Raw genomic sequence first — 22,252 nt, 5'->3', positions numbered from 1 at the left:
CCTTATCCCGTGTTGGTGATTTCGTTACTTCAGTGAGAATGCGTGCGGAAATGTCAGGGGATGTCTGATAGTAAATGCGGCACTTTAATGAGTGGCGGGGATATGGATCCTTACGTTTTGTGCCCCTGTCTGCTGAGGACAGTCCTGCATTCAGGACTTCCCTTGTGCTGATTGTCAGAAGTGGTCACCTTCCCAGTGGGTAGTGTATGGCAGGAGGAAGATGCCAAAAAGGGATTCTTTGCTTTTAGGGTCATCCTTGAAGTCGTAAAGCCTAATTGTTCCGTAACCGAAATACAAACCACGCTATTTACATGGGGTACAGTATTACTTTCGGCGTAGCTGAAATGAAGAACCATTAGATTTTTAACGAGGGTTTACTACCCCCTCGCTAGTTAGCGAGGGGGTAGGGGAGGGGTAGCTAGCTACCCCTCCCCCCTCAGACACCGTTGAACTGATTCATTTCACTTTTGGCTTGGGTGATGGTCAGACGTGTCTACCTCACCCTCACATTTTGACAGCCTTAATCTTTTTTGCTTTTTCTTTCAGTGTGTGTTCTGAAGTTGGCCTCTACCTCTATCATGCGGAAATTCCCTGGCTTACCCGACCGCCCTTGTGGGACGTTCATGTCGGTGGTCGAGACGGACCCTCACACCTTGTGTCCGTACTGCAGAGGTCAACGGTGTGATAGAGACTATGTTTGTAGTGAGTGCAGGGAGTGGTCTACCTCCCAGTGGGAGAGGTTTTCCCGGCGACGGAAGACGAAGTCTAAGCGGGATCTTTCTCCTTCAAGGGTTGCCTTGAAGAAGGAAAGTTGCAAGGACTCTTCTTCCGCTGCCCGAACCTCCTCTGAAGCTCCCACTCGATCGGTCTCTCGTGAGAGGCCGGCAAGTGGTAGCGTAGGCCATTCTTTTGTTGACCAACCTCGGGGTTCGGGAGAGGGAGTTGCCTCACATAGCGAGGCAGCTCCTCCTCCGGGGGTAGGATATTGATAACTCTGTTACTAATGATGATTTATTGCAGCTTTGGGCTTCCTTGGGGCTTAAGGGTTCACCCTCTAGGGAAGCCCTGTTTGACTTGATCCGGTTGGGAGCAGCTGTCAAACAGTCGCCGGTGATAGCAGAGGTAGATCCTGTCTATCGTCGACGTTGTTGTGGCAGAGGCTTTCGACGGGTCGGATCAAACCCCTGCCTTGGTTGCTGATGTAGCTGAAGGCTCAGTTCCCCCCTCCGAACATCCTTCGAGGGAGGAGCTGAGTCCAACGCTCTCTCCTGCGGGTGATTCTCCCCCTCGGGGGAGTTCACTGACAGAGACTCCTCTTCGGAGGACCGACGATGGTGTGCCTGCTCCTAGAGGTCGTCTTCGCCGCAAGGCTCGCCCTCCTCTCCGCCGTAGAGGCCTTCCTTCTCCCTACAAGGGGGTTAGGAGGCGCCTCTTCGGTTCTTCACCCTCGATGTCCCCCGCAGAGGTTCCTCCTCGACGTGAGCTGACTGTTGCAGCTGCATCCCTGGACCTCTCTGCAGATCGTTCGCGATCTCCAATGCTTGCCAGACCTGTGGACCTGCCTTCTCTGTTCCTGGAAGCTGACGCGCTGTGGGCGCCCACGCACCCCGTTTTCCAACGGCCTCTGGTCCCTTCGGGGCAGAAGGACTTGTCTCACAATGTGAGCAAGTCTCTTCAGCGCCAGGTTTCACCTGCGTGCCCATGTTGGAGCGCGCTCCTGCTGTTACTGAGGACTTTCCTGCGCTCCAGCGAGCTCCTGCAGCAGAGGCAGAGTCATCTCGTCAGTGCTCTCCTGCTCGTCACCGTGCTCCTGTTCGCCAGCGCTCTCCTGCTCGCAAGCGCTAGCCCACGCGCCGGCGTTCTCCTGTGCACCAGCGTTCACCTACTCGCCAGCGCACATCTGCGCGCCCTGTTCCTGCCATGCGCCAGGTGCCCACGATCTCCTGCGTGTCAGCACGCACCTGCGCGCCCTCGTTCACCCGCGCCCCCACGATCCCCGGATCTGGGCACAGGCAAGAAGATGCCTCCTTCTCCTCCTCGCCCGCAATCACCTGCGCGCCCTCGGAGCTCGCCTACGCGTTAGCCCTCGCCTGCGTGCCATCGTGCGCACTCGCCTTCGCGCCCTTCCAGAGCTGGACGAGACGCTACATGCCCGCGCGCTCACGGAAAGTCTCCTGCATGCGCCCACGAGCAGCCCCTGGTACGCTCTCTACTCCTGTTGGCCCTGCGCCCCAGACGCTTGCTCCTGACCACGCGCCAGCGATCTCCTGCGCGCCCGCGCGATCTGTTGCCTGCGCGCCCGCGCGATCTGTTGCCTGCGCGCCCGCGCGATCTGTTGCCTGCGCGCCCGCGCGATCTGTTGCCTGCGCGCCCGCGCGATCTGTTGCCTGCGCGCCCGCGCGATCTGTTGCCTGCGCGCCCGCGCGATCTGTTGCCTGCGCGCCCGCGCGATCTGTTGCCTGCGCGCCCGCGCGATCTGTTGCCTGCGCGCAAGCATCATTCAGCACGCCCGCGCGCACCCAATCCTGCGCGCCAAAGGTCTCCTACGCGCCCACGCTCTATCTCGCCAGAGCACGATCGTCCTACGCGCTGTCGCTCGCCTGCGCTTGCCAGTGCGCCGACGCTCTCCAGCGCGCCGACACTCTCCAGCGCCCATCGCTCGCCCCTGCGGCCGCGCGCACCCACGCACACCCTTGCCCGCGCGCACCCTCGCCCGCGCACCCTCGCCCGCGCACCCTCGCCCGCGCGCACCCTCGCCCGCGCACCCTCGCCCGCGCGCACCCTCGCCCGCGCACCCTCGCCCGCGCGCCCACGCGCACCCTCGCCCGCGCGCCCACGCGCACCCTCGCCCGCGCCCACGCGCCCCTTCGCCCGCACGCCCCCTCGCCTGCGCCCCCTTGCCTGCACGCGCTCCCACGCCTTCATCTCGGCGCGCGAACGTTTGCCCGTAAGCGATCCCACGATTTGTCCATCGCGCGAGTGCCAGCGTGACACCAAATGCGATTCTCAACAGGTTTCGCAGCGCGAGCAGCCGAGCGAGTCTCCAGGAGCGCCCACAACTAGGTTATCATCTTCATGACCCCCCCGACCTCCCCCCCCCCCCCCCCCCCCCCCCCCGCAAGCGCAGGACAGCGCGCTTGTAGGAGGAGGGGAAGTTTTCAGAGAGGTCTAGGCACCATTCTTCTTCATCTTTTCAGGCAGGCCCTGTGGTGTCTACTCCTAAGGATCGCCCGTTCCCCTTCCCTCCAGTGGGAGTCTCTGACACTGCTTCCGTCAGTCGTCAGCCTTGGTTTGGGTCCCTTATCAGAGCTGTCGTCCATGCTGTTAAGCCCGCCTTCGCTGATTTGGGCCTCAAACCAGCGTCCCCACTGAAGAGGAAGAGAGGAGTAGAGTTCGTGGTGACTTCTCCTAGGGTCAAACTGGCTCCCAAGAAGCCCGTAAGGAAGGCTCCTTCCCCCCCTCAGACATTCTCTCCTTCTCCTGTGGACGAAGCTTTTCCGTCCTCAGGAGAATCTACTGAGGTGAGGCCTTCCCCCACCGCACCAATGGGAGAGACCCCACCTCGAGTAGGAGAATCGTCGCGTATTGGGGAGGAGAAAAGTCATCGGGCTTATTTGCTGGAGTCCTGCATCCCTCCTAGAAGGAAACCAAAGGACCCGAAGACCATCCCGAAGTTTTCTTCAAGGATTCGACCAGAGCCAGAGAGACCCCAGGAGAACGTCCACGTGTCCCCCCAAGTAGAGCAGCTGGGGACAGGAGACTTTGCTGCCAACTCACCAGGAGGAGAGCAGCATGATTCAGAGCACGCCTTCTGGCAGGTCCTGACTTTGATGAGACATCTCAACAAGTTCAAGGACCCTGAGACCGCCCCTCGTGAAGGCAAGGATACGGTCCTGGACCAAGTCTACGGCACTCAAAAACCCTCTAAGGCCAGCGCGGCTTTGCCTTGGTCCCAAGGGGTGAAGAGTGCCAGAGATAAGGTCGAGGGCCAGCTCGCGGAACTCGTCTCCTCCAGTCGTTCCTCTGCTGGTAACAAGCTCCTCCCACCTCGTCGTGTCCAACAGAGGAGGTACTTCGAGATCATGGAGGAGCCTTTTTTTAGCTCTTCCTCTTCACCACTCCATGGAAGAGCTCACCAGGGGAGTCTCTCTTGAGAGGCTCTCCAACCTGCAGGTGACATTCTCGGCAACGGAGATCCTGAGTCAGGAGAAAGTCGTAAAGTGTGCCATGCAGGCCACTTCATGGCTGGATGTCTGGTTAGGGTCTCTGGGCATCCTGTTGCGTTCCGAGGATCTTTCCAAGGAAAGAACCAGGAAGGCCCTGGAGACCTTCCTCCTCTCAGGCACACGTACCATCGAGTTTCTGGCCCACCAAGTTTCGAACTTGTGGGCAAACTCGATCTTGAAATGTTGTGATGCGGTGACCGAGAGGTTCCACCCGAAGGTCCCAGCCGTGGATGTCTGCAAGCTCAGACACACTTCCATCCTAGGAAAGAGTCTGTTTGAGCCCAAGGATGTGGAACAGGCAGCTGAGAGGTGGAGGAAATTGAACCACGATTCTCTCCTCCAAAAGGCTCTTACATCTAAGCCCTACAAACCTCCAGCACCCCAACAACCTCGCCAATCCAAGTTGACGAAACCGGCGCCGGCAGCAAAGACGAAGGTGTCCAAACAGCATCCCTTTCCTGTCAAATACAAGAAGGGTGGAAAGTCCTCCAGGGGAGGCAAGAATCCTAGAGGGATCGGTCGAGGCTGCAAATGCTAGGATTGGCAATCCCCCTGCATGTCCACCAGTGGGGGGATGCCTACAAAGTTGCGCGTTCAGGTGGCAGCAACTTGGGGCCGATTCTTGGACGATCTCCGTGATCACTCGGGGATATTGCGTCCCGTTCACGACATCTCTTCCTCCCCTGACAGCGAATCCAGTGTCGTTGAGCTCCTATACATGGGATTGGTAAAGGGGCTAGCCCTTCGGGCAGAAGTCGAGACCATGCTCAAGACGGATGCTCTCCAGGAGGTCGTCGACGGCTCCCCAGGCTTCTTCAGTCGACTCTTTCTTGTAAAGAAGGCGTCTGGAGGCTGGAGACCCGTCATCGACCTCTCAGCCCTGAACAAGTTTGTCAAACAAACTCCGTTCAGCATGGAGACAGCAGACTAGGTCAGACTTGTAGTGAGACCGCAAGACTTCATGTGTACACTGGATCTGAAGGACGCGTACTTCCAGATCCCAATCCATCCGTCTTCAGGAAGTACTTGAGATTCAGCCTAGACAACAAGATCTACCAGTTCAAGGTGCTGTGTTTCGGTCTCTCCACAGCACCGCAGGTTTTCACCAGAGTGCTCACCCTATCTTCGTGGGCACACAGGATCGGCATCCGTCTCCTCCGTTATCTGGATGACTGGCTGATCCTGGCAGACTCTGAGTCGACCCTTCTTCGACACCGAGACAAGCTTCTGGGACTTTGCCAAGATCTAGGGATCATGGTAAATCTCGAAGTCTTCTCTGCTCCCATCTCAACGACTGGTATATCTAGGCATGATCTTAGACACCATTCTCCATGAAGCCTTTCCATCAGACGACAGGATAGCAAGGCTGAGGAGGGTCGCAGATCCTTAACTCAGACGAGAAGAGCTTCCAGCCCAATCGTGGTTACGTCTCCTAGGTCACCTTTCCTCCCTAGCCCGTCTGGTTCCAAACGGCTGCCTCAGGATGAGATCCTTGCAATGGCGGCTCAAGTCCCGGTGGAATCAAGGCCACGATTTCCCGGACATCCTGGTCCCTATGGGCCCTATGGAACAGACGGACCTTCAGTGGTGGGTGACGGACGGAAACCTTCGAAAGGGAGTGGATCTTCTCGTCCTCCCCCCGGTTTTGATGCTGTTCTCGGACGCTTCAAAAGAAGGGTGGGGGGCCCACGTTCTGAACCACAGGATCTCAGGCCTATGGTCAGAATCAGAAAAGTGCCTCCACATAAATCTGCTAGAAATGAAGGCCGTATATCTGGCACTTCAACAGTTCCAACGGATCCTGGCGGGTCACTCCGTGGTGGTGATGAGCGACAACACCATGATGGTGGCTTACATCAACAAGCAGGGAGGTGCCTTTTCACAACAGCTATCCCATCTTGCAGTAGAGGTACTGAGGTAGACCGAAGCCCACTCGATTCCACTATCGGCTTGCTTCATTCCAGGCAAGAGAAACGTGCTCGCTGACAGTCTGAGCAGAGCATCGCAGATAGTGAGTACCGAGTGGTCTTTGGATCCTCTAGTAACCAACAAAATCCTGACTTTGTGGGGTTTCCCGACGGTGGACCTGTTCGCGACAGCCTTGAACTTTAAGCTTCCGCTGTACTGATCCCCAGTCCCGGACACCAAGGCACTCTGGTAAGATGCCTTCCAACAACGGTTGGACAACATCGACGTCTATGCCTTCCCACCGTTCTGTCTGATGAGAAGGGTGCTCAACAAGACCAGACTATCGGTCAACCTGTCGATGACCCTAATAGCTCAGCTATGGCATCATTCAGAGTGGTTCCCGGACCTTCTGCAGCTCCTGATGGAACACCCGAGAGAGCTTCCTCCACGACACGAGCTACTCAAGCAACCACACTGCAACATCTTCCACAAAGCCGTAGTATCGCTTCGGCTTCATGCCTGGAGACTATCCAGCATCTCCTCACAGAGAGAGGCTTTTCGCAACAAGTTGCGGAGAGGATGTCTTGACACCTGCGAAAGTTATCTGCAGGGTTTACCAGGGGAAGTGGAGAGTCTTCTGTGGTTGGTGTTGTGGAAGGGGTATCTCTCCCCTCGATGCCACTATTCCAGCAATAGCGCCTTTCGGTCTCGGCGGGGAAAGGCTATCGCTCAGCCTTAAGCCTGGCCTTCAGGCTGAAAGGAGTGGTCATTTCCTCCTCGCTGGAACTTTCCCTACTCATACGAAGCTACGAGCTTACCTGCCCTCAGTCGGAAGTGAGACCCCCTCCGTGGAACGTGGTTCGTGTCCTCAGGTCTCTTAAGAGACCTCCGTTCGAACCATTACGCCAGGCTTCTGATTATCACCTGACTTGGAAGACGGTGTTCCTGCTTGCTTTGGCCTCGGCCGAGCGAGTCGGTCAACTTCATGGTCTCTCGTACGACATCGCCCATTCAATGGGATGGGGGGAGGTAACGTTCAGGTTCGTCCCTGAGTTTGTTGCCAAGACTCAGAATCCTGGAGTTCCGGACCTACGGTTCGACGCCTTCAGGATTTTGAGTCTCCGTTCTGTAACAGATGACCCAGACCATCTCCTACTGTGCCCAGTAAGGAGTCTGTTATCTGAAGAGAACAGCTGCAGTTCGTCCTTGAGTGCAAGCCCTGTTTTTGAGCACAGGGAGGACGAAGAGGAGGGTCACTAAGAACACCATCTCAGCTTGGATTCGCATTGTTATCCACCATTCCCTAAATCCAGACCCTCCTCTGTCACGTCGCCCGAGAGCACACGATGTCAGAGGCATCGCTACGTCCCTGGCATTCAAGAGAAATTTCTCAGTGATGCAGGTTCTACAAGCTGGGGTCTGGAAGCGTCAAACGACCTTCACAGCCCACTACCTGCAGGACGTGACCCACAGGAGGCTCGATACGTTCTCTATCGGCCCTGTGGTGGCTGCACAACAGCTGGTTTAAACCTCGGGCTCCTTAATGGACAAGTAGCAGAAGGTTGAGGGCATTGTTACCCGGTTTTAGTCTGCATGAATGAAAAAGTATGTCTGGCCCTTACTCTTTTCTTCATCCTCCCCTCTCTTGGGGAAAGCAGCATCCTGAGTTCTCTGCGCAGCTGACCTCAAACCACTACAGGTAAACCGTGCTTCCTTGTGTTCCGAGTATTAATATAATACTGTTGCGTCCCCCATACCCTGACGAGGTGGTATTGGGAACGTCCTAGCCTAGATTTCCATCTAAAGGATTTCAGGTCAACTTCCTTGGATGAGTCACACTTCTTTCCTTCACACACTAGCTTATGTAGGCCGCACGTTCCTTGCGGAGCAAGGAACTTGCGAGCTGCAGGGACTCCTTATCTCGAGTGCTACACACTCGGATCCTGAGTCCCCGGGCAAAGCCAAAGCCAGTAAGGCTGGGACTTACCACCTTACCTAAGGGTTGAGTCACCCCATCTAAATAGCGTGGTTTGTATTTCGGTTACGGAACAAATGACAAATTCGGAGACAATTTGTATTTTTCCTAACCATACAAACCTTAGCTATTTACACATACAGTACTTGCCCGCCAGCCCTGTCCCCCGTGAAATCCTACCTCTAAGCGAAGTGAATCAGTTCACCGGTGTGTGAGGGGGGGGGGGGGGGAGGAGTAGCTAGCTACCCCTCCCCTACCCCAGTAAACCCTCGTTAAAAATCTAATGGCTCGTCATTTCAGCTACGCCGAAAGTAATACCCCATGTAAATAGCTAAGGTTTGTATGGTTAGGAAAAATACAAATTATCTCCGAATTTGTCATTTTCTTCCCTGTACTCCTGATATGTTGCCCTCTGACCCTTTCCATTGGTCTCTTCTGGGGTCTGTTTGGGTAAGAGTGGTGGTGGCCCTTTAACTTTGGGGCAAATCTCGGGGCAAGGAGACCAATGGAATTTGGGGAAATTCACGCTCGGCCTTACAAAAGTATCTTGGAAGAGAATTCTAAGCAAGGTCTGTGTTGAATAAAATAGTTAATATAAAATAGCATATCGATTTTAGTATAATCTGAAATTTTACTACAGTATATTTCCATTATTTACCTTGGTAATAATCCTGGCATGCAAATGAATTAGGGTACTCATTAGTCCCTAGTGAAACGGTAGTGCCCATACCCTGGAGGAGTCTTCTGCTTCTGCTTTACAGGTGGATGGATTTTAGTTTGTTGTGACCCTTTTTGGGAATTTAAGGTCCTCCTTCCAGGGAGTGGTTAGTGAAGGTGCTTGCTGCGAGAATGTTGCTGCTCCTACAAGAGATGTATTGGGTCTTCTCCCTTAAGAGCCCGAAGGAGGGAATCCCACTTCGCTGAACTTGTGCTCTTGAAGCAGTCCACCTCCACCTTAGTCTCTTGACCAGGCTCTGAGACCACAGAAGAAGACAGGTCTTTTAAGTGGTCTTCCTATGGGAAACGCTTCGTCAAAGGATGCTAATATTGGCGAGCATTCCTCGAAACAGAGCAGATATGCCTACTCGCCTTCACTTGAGCACACACGTGCACCCAGAGGGTACCTCAAGATCACCCCCTTGTGAGGTATTGCAAGCGAGGACCAGTGCCTTTGCCTGAGTGCCTTAGCTCTTCGGAGCATCCTAGCTTTTCAGAGTGTGCTACTGACAGACGGCGATCTCCTGACCATATCTTCTACAGAAGGAGGAAAACGCCCTCACCTGAGTACACTAGCTGACACGAACGTGCTCGGAAGACTGACCCTTCTTCACCTGAGATTGAGGAACCCAGATGCTCCTCACCCACACACACACACACACACATACCTTACCAAGATGAACCTCAACCAGGTGCACCTTAAGCAGATATTCCTCATCCGTATGCGCCTCAGCTAGACACGTCTCGCCCAGACGCTTTTCGCCAACATTCTTATGCTAGATGAGCAATAGCTAGAGAAAAGGTGCAGGATCCTAGACTTCTCACGACAATAGTTGAAAGGAGCTTTCTCTCGTGGATCTTTCACCTAAGAGGACAGTCACGTGCTCACCTACGCATCCTGCCTCAGTTCCAGGATATAAACATTGTTCCCAAAAGGCTCAATGACCTGTGAAGGTGCAACTGAAGGCAGCAAGATACACCTCCCAAGGCAACCATTGCCCACAGACTCATTATGGTTCTCACCCAGTGAGATACCTGGTTGACAGTTTTTAGTTGTCATTGATTGAATTTGACTTTATCTCTCGCTCTCCCTCTCCTTGAAGTTGGAGGAAGGATGGGGCAGACTGACCCCGGCCAGTGTCTCTGAGGGTGCCCGCCCAAGAGAAAGTAAAGACGTAAAGAGCATTCTGAAGAATAGGTCCAGTACCACAGTGAATCCTTGAACTCTCAGGGAGACACTGAACTCGAAAACTACGAGGGATCCTAGAAGGGGTGTGGCTGTTAGTCCCACATGGTCTTAATCCCTTCCGAGGAGAGAGGAGCGAGAGACTTATTTGATTTATGACCCCTCCCAAGACTGGCTGGGTACGGTATTGGAATCTGATAGCACCCTTCCTCAGCTGGCTAGACCTCAGGTGCTGAATGCGGAAGAAGGCGAGTCAGATCCCACCTTTCTACAGGTCTTAGCCTGGATTCGTAAGGTTAATGGCCTTGCTCTCCTCCCAAAGGAAGGGAAGCTGCCATTGATTGGCTTTCGTGCACCTCAGTGCACCAGACCTCACCTAGAGCTTCCTTGGTCAATTCTAGCCAAGACCCCAAATGCTTGGATGGATGTTTCCCTCACTTCCCCACCAGTGAGAGGATGCCTGCATCGCTGCTGGCAGAGGTGGATGCAGCTCGGGGCCAAACCCTGGACAATCTGTGTGATTCGTTCAGGGTATCTCGTCCTGTTTATTCAATCTCTCCCTCCACTGACCAAGACTTCAGTTCCAGCGAGCTCTTATGTGAAGGGATCCGCAAAGGAGTTGGCCCTTTGGGCCAAAGGCCAAACCATGTTGGAGAAGGGCACTCTGCTAGAGGGTCCTCGACAACTCCCAGGCTTCTTTACTCGACACTTTTTCTTATGAAAAAGGTTTTTGGAGGGTAGAGACCAGTTATCGACCTCTCGGCTCTAAACAAGTTTGTCAAGCAAACTTGGTCAGATAAGCGGTAAGACCACAGGATTTCATATGCACACTGGATGTAAAGGACATATATTTCGAGATCCCAATCCTTCCGTCTTCAAGGAAGTATCTAAGTATCACTCTAGACAACAAGAATTACCAATTAAAGGGGCTGTGCTTAGGCCTTTCCACCGCACCTCAGGTCTTCAAGAGTGGTCGCCCTAGTGTCATCTTGGGCTCACAGAATCGGCATCCGTCTCCTACATTATCTGGATGACTGGCTGATTCTAGCAGACGTGGTGGCGACCCTTCTTCAGCACCAGTACAAACTTCTTGGGATCATGGGAAACCTTAAAAAGTCATCACTGCCTCCCTCTCAATGCCTGGTATACTTGGGAATGATAAGACAAGAATCTTCACAAAGCCTTCCCATCAGACATTCCTCAGACGAGAACAACTCCCAGCCAGAGGTAGTTGTGTCTCCTCGGACACCTATCATCCCTGGCCCGTCTAGTTCCCAACGGCCGCCTCAGGATACGATCTCTCCAATGGTGGCTGAAGTCCACCTGGAATCAGGCCTTCGATTCTCCGGACATTCTGATCCCCACGGGACCAGAGGAACGGACGGACCTCGAATGGTGGGTGGCAGACGAGAATCTGCTAAAGGGCATCTACCTTCTCTTCCCCCCCGGGACTTGATGCTCTTCTCAGATACATCAAAAGAAGGGTGGGAGGCCCAGATGCGGCACCACACGACCTCAGGCTTATGGTCAGAGTTCGAAAAGTACCAGCATATAAATCTCTTGAGATGAAGGCTGCCTTCCTGGCCCCTTCAACAGTTCCAACAGTTCTTCTTCGCTAAAACTTTCTCCCCTCATACAGAGTTATGAACTTACTGTACCCAATCAGAAATATAGACCTCCTCCATGGAACGTGGTTTGGGTTCTTCAGTCCCTGGAGGGTCCTCCCTACAAACCATTACACAAGGCAACAGATCGCCACCTCACGTTGAAGACGGTTTTCTTACTCGCCTACTCGCCTTGGCTTTGGCCAAAAGAGTTAGCGAAGTTCATGGTCTCTCGTATGACATCATCCATTCAAGGGGATGGGAAGAGGTAAGCTTCAGCTTCATCCCTGAGTTTGTAGCAAAGACTCAAAATCCCATGAGTAGCGGATCCTAGATTTGATTCCTTCTGGATAACGAGTCTCTGTTCTGTAATCGATGACCCAGAGTTACTGCTACTATGTCCAGTAAGAAGTTTGAGGTACTACCTCAAAAGAACAGCCGCAGCTCACCCGTGTATCAGTACTTTTCATCAACACTTGTAAGGTTAAGAGTAGGATCACGAAAAACTCCATCTCTGCTTGGATTCGCAAGGTCATTGACCTCGCACAAATTCGTCGACCCTGAGCTCATGATGTCAGGGGCATTGCTACGTCCCTGGCCTTTAAATGCAACTACGTTGTGGGTGCAGGTTCTATAAGCCGGTGTGTGGAAGCGTCGGACGACCTTCACCGCCCACTACCTGCAAGATTTAACCCACAGAAGGCTCGATACAGTTTCTATTGGTCCTGTGGTGGCTGCACAGCAGCTGGTTTAATACTTCAAGCTCCTTTATGGACAAGTAACAGGAGATTGAGGGCATTGATTACCCAGCTTTAGTCTGAGTGAATGAATAAGAATGACTGGCTCTTTCTTTTCTCCATCCTCCCCTCTGTTGAGGAAATCAGCATCTAGGGTCCTCTGCATAGCTGACCTCAACCAACTGCAGGTAAACCATTGTTCCCTTGTGTAACCTGGTATTGTGTCAATACTGTTACGTCCCCATACCCTGGCAATGTGGTATTGGGTATGCCTTGGTGACCTCGGACGATTCGTATGACTCTGAAGATCTCTTACCTTGAGTCTCATTGCTATTATCACAAATACACGGCTTGTGTGGGCCGCAGACCATGCACAGCAAAGTTTTAGCATGGTGTAGGGTTTTCACCTACCATGTGCTAACACACAGAAAGGGGAATCCCTGGGTTAAAGCCAAAAACCCAGATTGGCAGGGACTTCCAACCTCCTAATAGGTGAGTCAACCCCTATAAATAGCATTGGTTTGTATTTTTGTTACAGAACAAATAAAAAATTTGGAAGTAATTTTTATTTTTCCTAACGATACAAACCTGTAGCTATTTATACAGATTGGCCCGTCAGCACCAGTCCCCCTTGAAGTCCTACCTCCAAGCAAAGTGAGTTACAGTCATAAGAGGGGTAGCTACTACTCCCCCCCCCTGCCAACTAGTGGGCAGTTGGTGAACCCTCGCTAAAATTCTAATGGCCTGTTTTTCAACTTTGCTGAAAGTAATACCCTTATAAATAGCTAAAGGTTTGTATCGTTAGGAAAAATACAAATTACTTCCAAATTTGTCATCTTCTACTCTTAACAAGAGAAAAGTGGCTACTGAATAATTGCTTTGCAGTAGTTAACCCTTTGAGCAAAGAAATATTGTTTGGTAATCTCGCTGTTGTTTGGTATATGAGGACAGAGAAGAATGTGGAAAGAATAGGCCAAACTATTTGGTGTACTGTGTAGGTAAAGGCAAAATGAGCTGTAACTAGAGAGAGGAATCCAAAGTAGTACTGTCTGGTCAGTCAAAGGGCCCAATAACAGTCTAGCGATAGTATCTCGATGAGTGGCTGGTGCCCTGGTCAGCCTACTACCTACTATGCTTCACATAGAAGCATTGTCGAGTGTAGTTGAGGTTGCAGTAGCTGCATATAGAAGCATAAATGAAGGTACTAAATAGGGTGCAGTATCTGCACATAGAAGCAAATGAAATTACTAAAGAGGGTACAGTAGCTGCACCTAGAAGCATAAATGAAGTTACTAAAGAGGGTACAGTAGCCGCACCTAGAAGCATAAATGAAGTTACCAAAGAGGGTACAGTAGCCGCACCTAGAAGCATAAATGAAGTTACCAAAGAGGGTACAGTAGCCGCACCTAGAAGCATAAATGAAGTTACCAAAGAGGGTACAGTAGCCGCACCTAGAAGCATAAATGAAGTTACCAAAGAGGGTACAGTAGCCGCACCTAGAAGCATAAATGAAGTTACCAAAGAGGGTACAGTAGCCGCACCTAGAAGCATAAATGAAGTTACCAAAGAGGGTACAGTAGCCGCACCTAGAAGCATAAATGAAGTTACCAAAGAGGGTACAGTAGCCGCACCTAGAAGCATAAGTGAAGTTACCAAAGAGGGTACAGTAGCCGCACCTAGAAGCATAAATGAAGTTACCAAAGAGGGTACAGTAGCCGCACCTAGAAGCATAAATGAAGTTACCAAAGAGGGTACAGTAGCCGCACCTAGAAGCATAAATGAAGTTACCAAAGGAGGGTACAGTAGCCGCACCTAGAAGCATAAATGAAGTTACCAAAGAGGGTACAGTAGCCGCACCTAGAAGCATAAATGAAGTTACCTAAGAGGGTACAGTAGCTGGACCTAGAAGCATAAATTAAGTTACTTAAGAGGGTACAGTAGCTGGACCTAGAAACATAAACGAAAGGTACTAAAAAGGTTATAGTAGCTGCACCTAGAAGCATAAATGAGGGTACAAAAGAGGGTACAGTATCTGCTCCTAGAAGGATAGATGAATGTAGAAAAGGTACAGTAGCTATTTGTACAAACCTGAATATAGTGAAGAAGGTACAGTTGCTGCTCACAAAAGCATAAATGATGTAGGTACAGTACAGTAGCTGGACTTAGAAGAATAGATGAATGTTTTAAAGAAATTACAGTTGCTACATGTAGAAGTTCAGAAGGTAAGTAGCTGCACGTAGAGGGATAGATGAACGTAGAGTAATTTGATCCAAGATGCAATAAAGATACTGCATGGATATATTTTTGATTGCTGTTCCCAGACTATTCCGTAAGATTCACAAGATTGAAAAAGAAACGGATGGAAATAAATTGTCAGTGTCATTATGGTTTTATAGAAAATGCCCATTTATAAAGTTAGACATGAGTATATTGCCGTGCACTAACCTTAAACTTCTGCACGTTGCCTGAATTCCCATCTTTTAGTTATTCATTGATGGTACTTTCTGATACATAGTACCACATTGTATTTTATTTTCTTCTGAATAACTGTTCTTCCACCCTTCTTACCAATACAAACCATCTTGGTTGAGAATATTAAACTAAAAAAAAAAAAAAAATAAATGGATAATGAGGCTGAGGGTACAGTAATTCTGATGATTATTGAATAGGACTTAATTTGAGTTCCCCAGTATGTTTTTTCAAGTCTTGTTTTGTAAGTAATGTTTGATAAAAACTTATTTGTAATTTTCCTTTTGCAGGACCTTCAAGATGTTAGGTGGTCTATTCATTTACAACCACAAAGGTGAGGTGCTTATATCCCGTGTCTACCGGGATGACATTGGACGAAATGCAGTGGATGCATTCCGAGTGAATGTGATCCACGCTCGACAGCAAGTTCGCTCACCTGTCACTAATATTGCTCGTACGAGTTTCTTCCATATAAAGGTACAGATGCCTGCTTTGAACTTTTAATAGATAGTTCTCGGTAATCTGTGATGAATAAGGATAATTTAATTAGATTTTTTCCTGATTTTTTCATTGTAGAAAGATACGTTTGAATATTTAATTCTTATATTATGGAGCTGAAGACTGATACATAACTTGAAGTTAAATCCAATAAATAAAACAAATAAAAAAAGCAAAACAATTGATAAAATCTACATTGTTATTGTAGTTTGATAGTACAGTGAACCCTCGCTACTTCGCGGTTCGACAATCGCGGATTCACCACTTCGCGGGGTTTTCCCATAACCCATATATATATATATACATATCGTGGATTTTCCGGAAAATTCGAAAATACCGCGAAATCTGAAGACAACCAAATACGATATTTTGTTACCTGTAATTCCATTAATACTGTAATTAGTAATATCTGTTCTTACTGATTGTTCATTGCATTACATATGATATATAATTCAGCACAGAAAGAAATAAAACACGAAAAGAGAATGTGATCATACGATAATTCAGTACGTAGTAAAATTAAATCGAACATGAAACGCAAATCAGATGCAGTCATACCATATTAGAATGGTGTGTACTGTAATGGATGTGCTTCTTTTCCATGAATCTTTTGTATGTATACGTACGTAGTACAGTACTGCATCCAATAATATTCTTAGTTGCAAAAATCACATTTCGAATAAGCGTACGAGAGAGAGAGAGAGAGAGAGAGAGAGAGAGAGAGAGAGAGAGAGAGAGAGAGGCGTAAAATAGCGTACGTAAAGCTGTATTATTATTATTGTTATTATTATTATTGTTGTTGTTAATAAAATTGTTATTATTATTATCATTATTATTATTATTATTACTGTACAGTATTATTATCATTATTTATTATTATTACGGTATTTACTTAATCTACGTACGTTCGGTATGCGCGGGGCATCTTCTATGAGTAGGTAACCAACGCATCATAGTACTGTAAGACGGGTTGTGATTGGTTCAAGCGCTGATAGATGACGAATCAGAACTCAAGTTTTGTTATCTAGCCTGTGATTGGTGTTTTGCCCGCATCTCCTACCCGCAGCATCAAAGTTCTCGCAGGGCTGGATCGTCCACTCTCTGTTACCGCGTATCGCTGAGTAGACGTTCTTAAGTGTGTGAATCTGTGCTGTGTGCGACTTTTTTAAGTTGAACTTTTTGTTACAGTACTGTAAATCCTACTGTAATGGCTCCCAAGCGTTCTGCTTCTCTTAAGGCTGGTAGTGAGCCTAAACGCCACCGAAGGATGATGACGATAGCTGAGAAGGTTACGCTTCTCGACATATTAAAAGATGGTAGAAGTTACGCGGCCGTCGGCCGCCATTTTGGCATCAACGAATCTACTGTTCGCTATATCAAGAAGGACGAGGCGGACATTAGAAAGACTGCTGCAATCACCTTTAGCAGATCAGCGAAGCGAGTCGTTACAACGCGTAATAAAACGATCGTACGCATGGAAGGTGCTTTAGCTGTGTGGATTGCCGACTGCCGGAAGAAGAACATAGCGTTGGATACGAACACCATCCAAACAAAGGCTTTGAGCTTATATGAGAATTTTGCTGCAAAGGAACCTAAAGACGACGACGGCAACCATGCTGAAGATGATGATGATGCAGATGATCCTCAACCAGGGACATCCACTGATTCCCAGCCTCAGAAACGTTTTTCCGCAAGCAAAGGATGGTTCGCGAAGTTTCAGAAACGCTTCGCCCTGAAAAGCGTTTCCCTGCATGGGGAGTCTGCTTCCGCTGACACTGCCGCTGCTGAAACTTACGTGAACCAGACGTTCAAGAATATTATCGCCGAAGGTGGATACAAGCCGGAACAAGTCTTTAATATGGATGAGACTGGCTTGTTTTGGAAGAGAATGCCGTCGCGAACTTTCCTGTTCAAAGAGGAAGCCAAAGCCTCTGGCTTTAAAGCATTCAAGGATCGCGTTACCCTCGTGATGTGTGGCAATGCTGCTGGATTTTTGTTAAAGCCGGGGCTTATTTATAAGTCGAAAAATCCTCGCGCTTTGAAAAATAAAAATAAGAATCTCCTTCCCGTGTACTGGATGCATAATCAAAAAGCATGGATTACGAAGATGCTGACCTCCAACTGGTTTCATCAGTGTTTTATCCCGCAAGTCAGCAAATATCTCTTAGAGAAGGGCTTGCCATTCAAGATCCTTCTCCTTATGGATAACGCTGGTGGACACGCAACTGACCTGTCGCATGAGGGCATTCAGCTTGAGTTCCTGCCACCCAACACCACGTCATTAATTCAACCGATGGACCAGGGGGTTATCAGGGCGTTCAAGGCCCTCTACACGAAGAATACCTTGGCGGACCTCGTTGCGTGTGTGGATGCTGCCCAAGATGACGAGGATGAAGATTTTAACTTGAAGGCGTACTGGCGGCAGTACACCATAGCCACGTGCCTGCAGAATATTCAGAAGGCACTTCAAGAGATGAAACCTGCAACCGTGAATGCGAGCTGGAAGAAGTTGTGGCCCGATATTGTTTACGATGACAAGGGATTTACTCCGTCGGAAATCCAACACTCTGCAATACGGAAATCTGTGCAGTTGGCTGCCATAATTGGAGGTGACGGGTTTGGCGACATGACGACTGAAGACGTCGACGAGTTGTTGGACTGCCATTCCCAGCCCCTAACTGACGCAGACCTCGAAGACCTGACGAAATCGGCAAGTGAGGAAGAGAGTGATACCCAGGAAGAGACCCAAGAAAATGTCGAAGAAACGGGCTTAACATTAGAACGGCTTGCCAAGGCCTGCAACCATGTGAAGGAGTTGAAAGAAATGTTGCAAGAGTGGGACGAGGATATGGTTCGCTCGATGCAATTCTGCAACAAGATCGATGAAGACATGACTCCCTACAAAATGCTCTTGGATCGAAAAAAGAAGCAGCGGCAACAACTTCCGATCACAATGTTCTTCCAGCCTCGCAAAAAAGAGCCAGTTCCTCCTGCTAGTACGCCTTCGGAAGAAATTGAAGAAGTTTCCCAGGAAGAAGTTGAAGAGGTGTCCCAGGAAAAGACACCTCCGTCTGAAGAGACGTAAAATACTATCATTGGCTGCACAGTAGAACACATCATCAGCTTCATCATCATCATTTCTACTGTGCAGCAAATTCATCGCCATCACCATTCAAGTTTTTCTTCAACTTCTTTCGTGGTGAGTACAGTAACAATCTTTATTTTTTACTTTAATATTCTTACTGTACATTCTAAAACTGTATTTGTGCCTGTTTTATAGTTTAGTACTGTACGTACTGTATGCATTAAGTTAAAGGGAAGGTTTTAAAAGTCTACATGTTGTAACCTATCATATTTTTTTGTTTAAAATTTACATTTACGTACGTAAAACAATCTCTCTCTCTCTCTCTCTCTCTCTCTCTCTCTCTCTCTCTCTCTCTCTCTCTCTCTCTCTCTCTCTCTCTCTCGTAAATTGTTTTCCTGCTTTGCTACGTACAATACTGTATAATTTATATTTGTAAGGTAACATATTTTGTAAATGCTTTTACTGTAAATACTGTATGTACTGTATCATTATTTATCACTATCATCATGCGCGTTAAATGCCTTGTTTGTTCTGAGCGTGGTTGTTTACTGAGCGTACACGCCGTCGTTTCAGGCGGCGTCATAAAGAAAAACATTTCATTTGGAAGTCCTAAGAAAAATACGTAAACTAAAACATTGGTAATAAAAAAATCAACATACAGTACTGTATAATCAATATAATCGATGCAAAAACTAACCTATACATATATGTGTACTGTACACTAAATGAGTTTGTTTCTTCATTATGATCAGAGATGAACGTAAACAAAACATTGGTTGCCATTTTTTATCGTGCTTTTTAGGTGTTTAGGAAACGCATGATATAAAATCGCCTTTAATATTTGTGCCTGTTTTAGTTTAGGATGCTGTAGTACATGCATTAAGTGTTCTGTACATTAAAGGGTGGTTTGTTAACAGTACTACGTACAAGGGAAGGTTTTAAAAGTCCGAATATACATGTTAAATAAATAGGTAAATATGATGTCACTACTTCGCGGATTTTCACCTATCGCGCCCGCGTCTGGAACCTATCTACCGCGATAAACGAGGGTTCACTGTACTGCAATGTTTTAAATACAGTTGGAATTATAAGTAATAGATTGTCATTATACTGAATTATATTTGTCTTTACTTTATAGTTACCTGTTTGTTCCTGCACTAAATACAAACCCTCATTCTTTACTATAGGAGATATTCTAGCACAAGCTGGAAAATACGGCAGAAAACATTAGCAAGGTCGTTAACGACTGGGCCGGTAGTTATCCCCCTGTTGAGGGTGTGGGACTGCTGGCCGGTAGCTACCGAGTACTTACAATCGAATTCTAGCCGTCGCAGTGGTAACACCGCTGCTACCGCTTTTGTTTGACTGGTAGACTAGCCTTTCTTTGTGTTTTTTTTTTTTTTCATTAACTTTTTCTTTTACTCTTTAAATAGATGTGATGTCCTCTAATATGAGAAAGTGTCCTGGGATTCACCCAAAATCTTGTGTCATATTTATGTCATCAGTGGAGGTGGATCCTCATTCCCTATGCCCTTCATGCAGAGGTCATAGATGTGCTGAAGGCTCCCCCTGCCAAGTATGTAAGGAATGGTCGCCTACGCAGTGGGATAAGTTCATGAAGAGGAAGAAGAAGAAATCCAAGAAGGATTCGTTACCTCCAGGTTCGCCGTTGAAAGGTAAGGAGTCTCGGGCCTCTTCTTCGACCTCTCGATCTCTTCCTTCAGACTCTTCCTTGCCTCCTTCCTGCGGGGGGAACTCAAGGAAGAGCGGCACCATTGACTTAACACCCATTCCCCCGGGGCAGGCGAATCAAGTTGCCCATCCAAGTGGGATAGTTTCTTCCGTCATCGGAAATATTTCTGTTACCGCTTCTATTCCAGATAACGTGCGAGCGGTATGGCCTGCCCTTGGACTTCCTGGCTCTCCTTGGGTAGAGGTGCGAAACCAATTCCTCGCAGGCACAGTTTTACCTCAGGTCCCTTCTGTTTTGGAACCCTCGGGAGTTCTGGACCTCGCCGACATCCCGTCAGCTCAATCGGCGGCCGCTGAAGTGTTAGCAGAGGTAATAACGTCAGTCCCTGCCGAGCCTCCTTCACTCCTCGCTTGCATTACTACGAAACAACACCGCAAGCGTGATCATCGCGATACCTCCTCCTCCTCCTCCTCGTCTTCATCCTCCTTAGAGGATAGGAGAGAGAGAGAGAAAAGAGGAAAAGGAGAGCTCTCTCTCCTTCGCCAAGACGTTCTCGTCGGAGAGAAAGGCGACATAGGAAGAGATGTCATCGTTCTCGTTCTTCCTCGCCTTCTATCTCTTCACGAAATGTCTCACCGAGAAGCAATAAGCGCTCTCGTCACAAACATAAGAAGAATACTTCCTCGCGTTGTCGCTCTGCTTCGCGATCGTCTTCCTCTCGCGGGAAATCATCCAGGCGCTATAAGAAGAAAAGCTCTATGAGGCGTTCGCGCTCTTCTTCACGAGAGAGTTCTCTCAAGTGCAATAAGCGCTCCCGTTGGGGCGAGGTTAAATCTGATCGCGCCCAGAGCACAACCAAGGAAAGAGAAAACACTGAGCGCGATTCCTCTCCTTCACATTTTATTGCGAGGAGCTCAGTTCCCGCTGGGGAAGCGAGAGAGAACACTTCTTCTCGCCGTCGCTTATTATCATCAGAGAGAGAGCGCTCCCGTACGTCAAACTTCCGAGCGTGCAAGTCTCCGGACATATCCACGCGAGGTCATTCACCGCGCCCTTGCGTTTCAGACAGAACAGCTCCCATTCCTGTACTTTCTAATGAGTTACGAAATATGGGCTTCGCGAGAACTTCGGAAAAAGACGCAGGGGTTCAGCCCTTCTCTTCTTCGGCTGAGAACAGAGGAGAAAGGCTAGGCCGCCGATCAACGCATTTTCTTATTGAGACAGTACCGTTAATTCGGTCGCCTTCTCCTAAACCTTCAACTTCCAGGAAAGACCTTGCGCGCGCGGTGCCATCAACCAACGCTTTGCCTTCCTCTGGATTGTCGGCAATGGAGTATGTTACCTCGTCGTTACCTTCAGACATTCGGGCTTCGATCGCCCTCCCTCACGAGGAATTAGCGCGACCTGAAGATTCCTCGGAGGAACAACCGTCAAAAGATTTAGAGTCCGCCTATCTGAGAGCTCTAAGAACGATGTGTAATATCTCAGGTCTCGGAGATTTACACCTGCCACCTCGCCATACCGACGCTCCACCTTTAGACCGGCTATGTTGTCCTCCACCAAACCCTAAGACCAGAATCGAACTTCCCTTGTCTATTCACACTGCAGGCCGTCTGAGGAAGGTCTCACAGGCGGTCTCGGGGGAAACAAGTTCCTTGAAGTCTCAAGGATCCCATAAACTAGCTCTGGATCATCTGAGAAGACTTCTGAATCTATGCAAGGATCAGGGGATCCTTGTAAATGCAGAGAAGTCTTGCTTAACTCCGACCCAAGTCTTGAACTATCTGGGTATGTCCATCAACACCCAGGCAGGGGGAGTGTTTCCGTCGGAAGATAGGCTTCGGAGACTGGATCAGTCCATCGCCCATCTCTTGTCTCCACTACCACCTTCAGCCAAGTCATGGCAGTGTCTTCTGGGCCATCTTGCCTCTCTGGAAAAACTGGTTCCAGGCGGGAGATCGAGAATGAGAAGTCTCCAATGGCATCTGAAGACCCATTGGTCTCAAAAGTCAGATTTCCCATTCTTGGCAGTGGAGGTCCCAAGTCTGGTGCTACAAGATCTTCATTGGTGGTGGACCAGAGAGAACACCTAAAAGGGCATTCCCCTCCAAAACCCGAGTCCGAAGTTAAAACTCTTTTCGGACGCGTCGCTAC

The 22,252-nt window shown here is 49.1% G+C and overlaps 1 protein-coding gene across 1 annotated transcript in view; it reads left to right on the top strand.

Moving 5' to 3' along the window:
- AP-2mu (adaptor protein complex 2, mu subunit) overlaps nt 1-22,252 on the top strand; it is a 60,173-nt gene that overhangs the window by 8,210 nt on the left and 29,711 nt on the right. The window contains exon 2 of the mRNA XM_068379175.1: nt 15,113-15,299. Coding sequence (XP_068235276.1) covers nt 15,123-15,299 — 177 coding nt within the window. The 5' untranslated portion in view covers nt 15,113-15,122. The remainder of the gene's footprint in view (nt 1-15,112; nt 15,300-22,252) is intronic.

The sequence above is a fragment of the Palaemon carinicauda genome, chromosome 8, assembly GCF_036898095.1.
Source record: "Palaemon carinicauda isolate YSFRI2023 chromosome 8, ASM3689809v2, whole genome shotgun sequence".
Taxonomy (NCBI): domain Eukaryota; kingdom Metazoa; phylum Arthropoda; class Malacostraca; order Decapoda; family Palaemonidae; genus Palaemon; species Palaemon carinicauda.
This window is presented reverse-complemented; position numbering and strand designations above follow the sequence as displayed.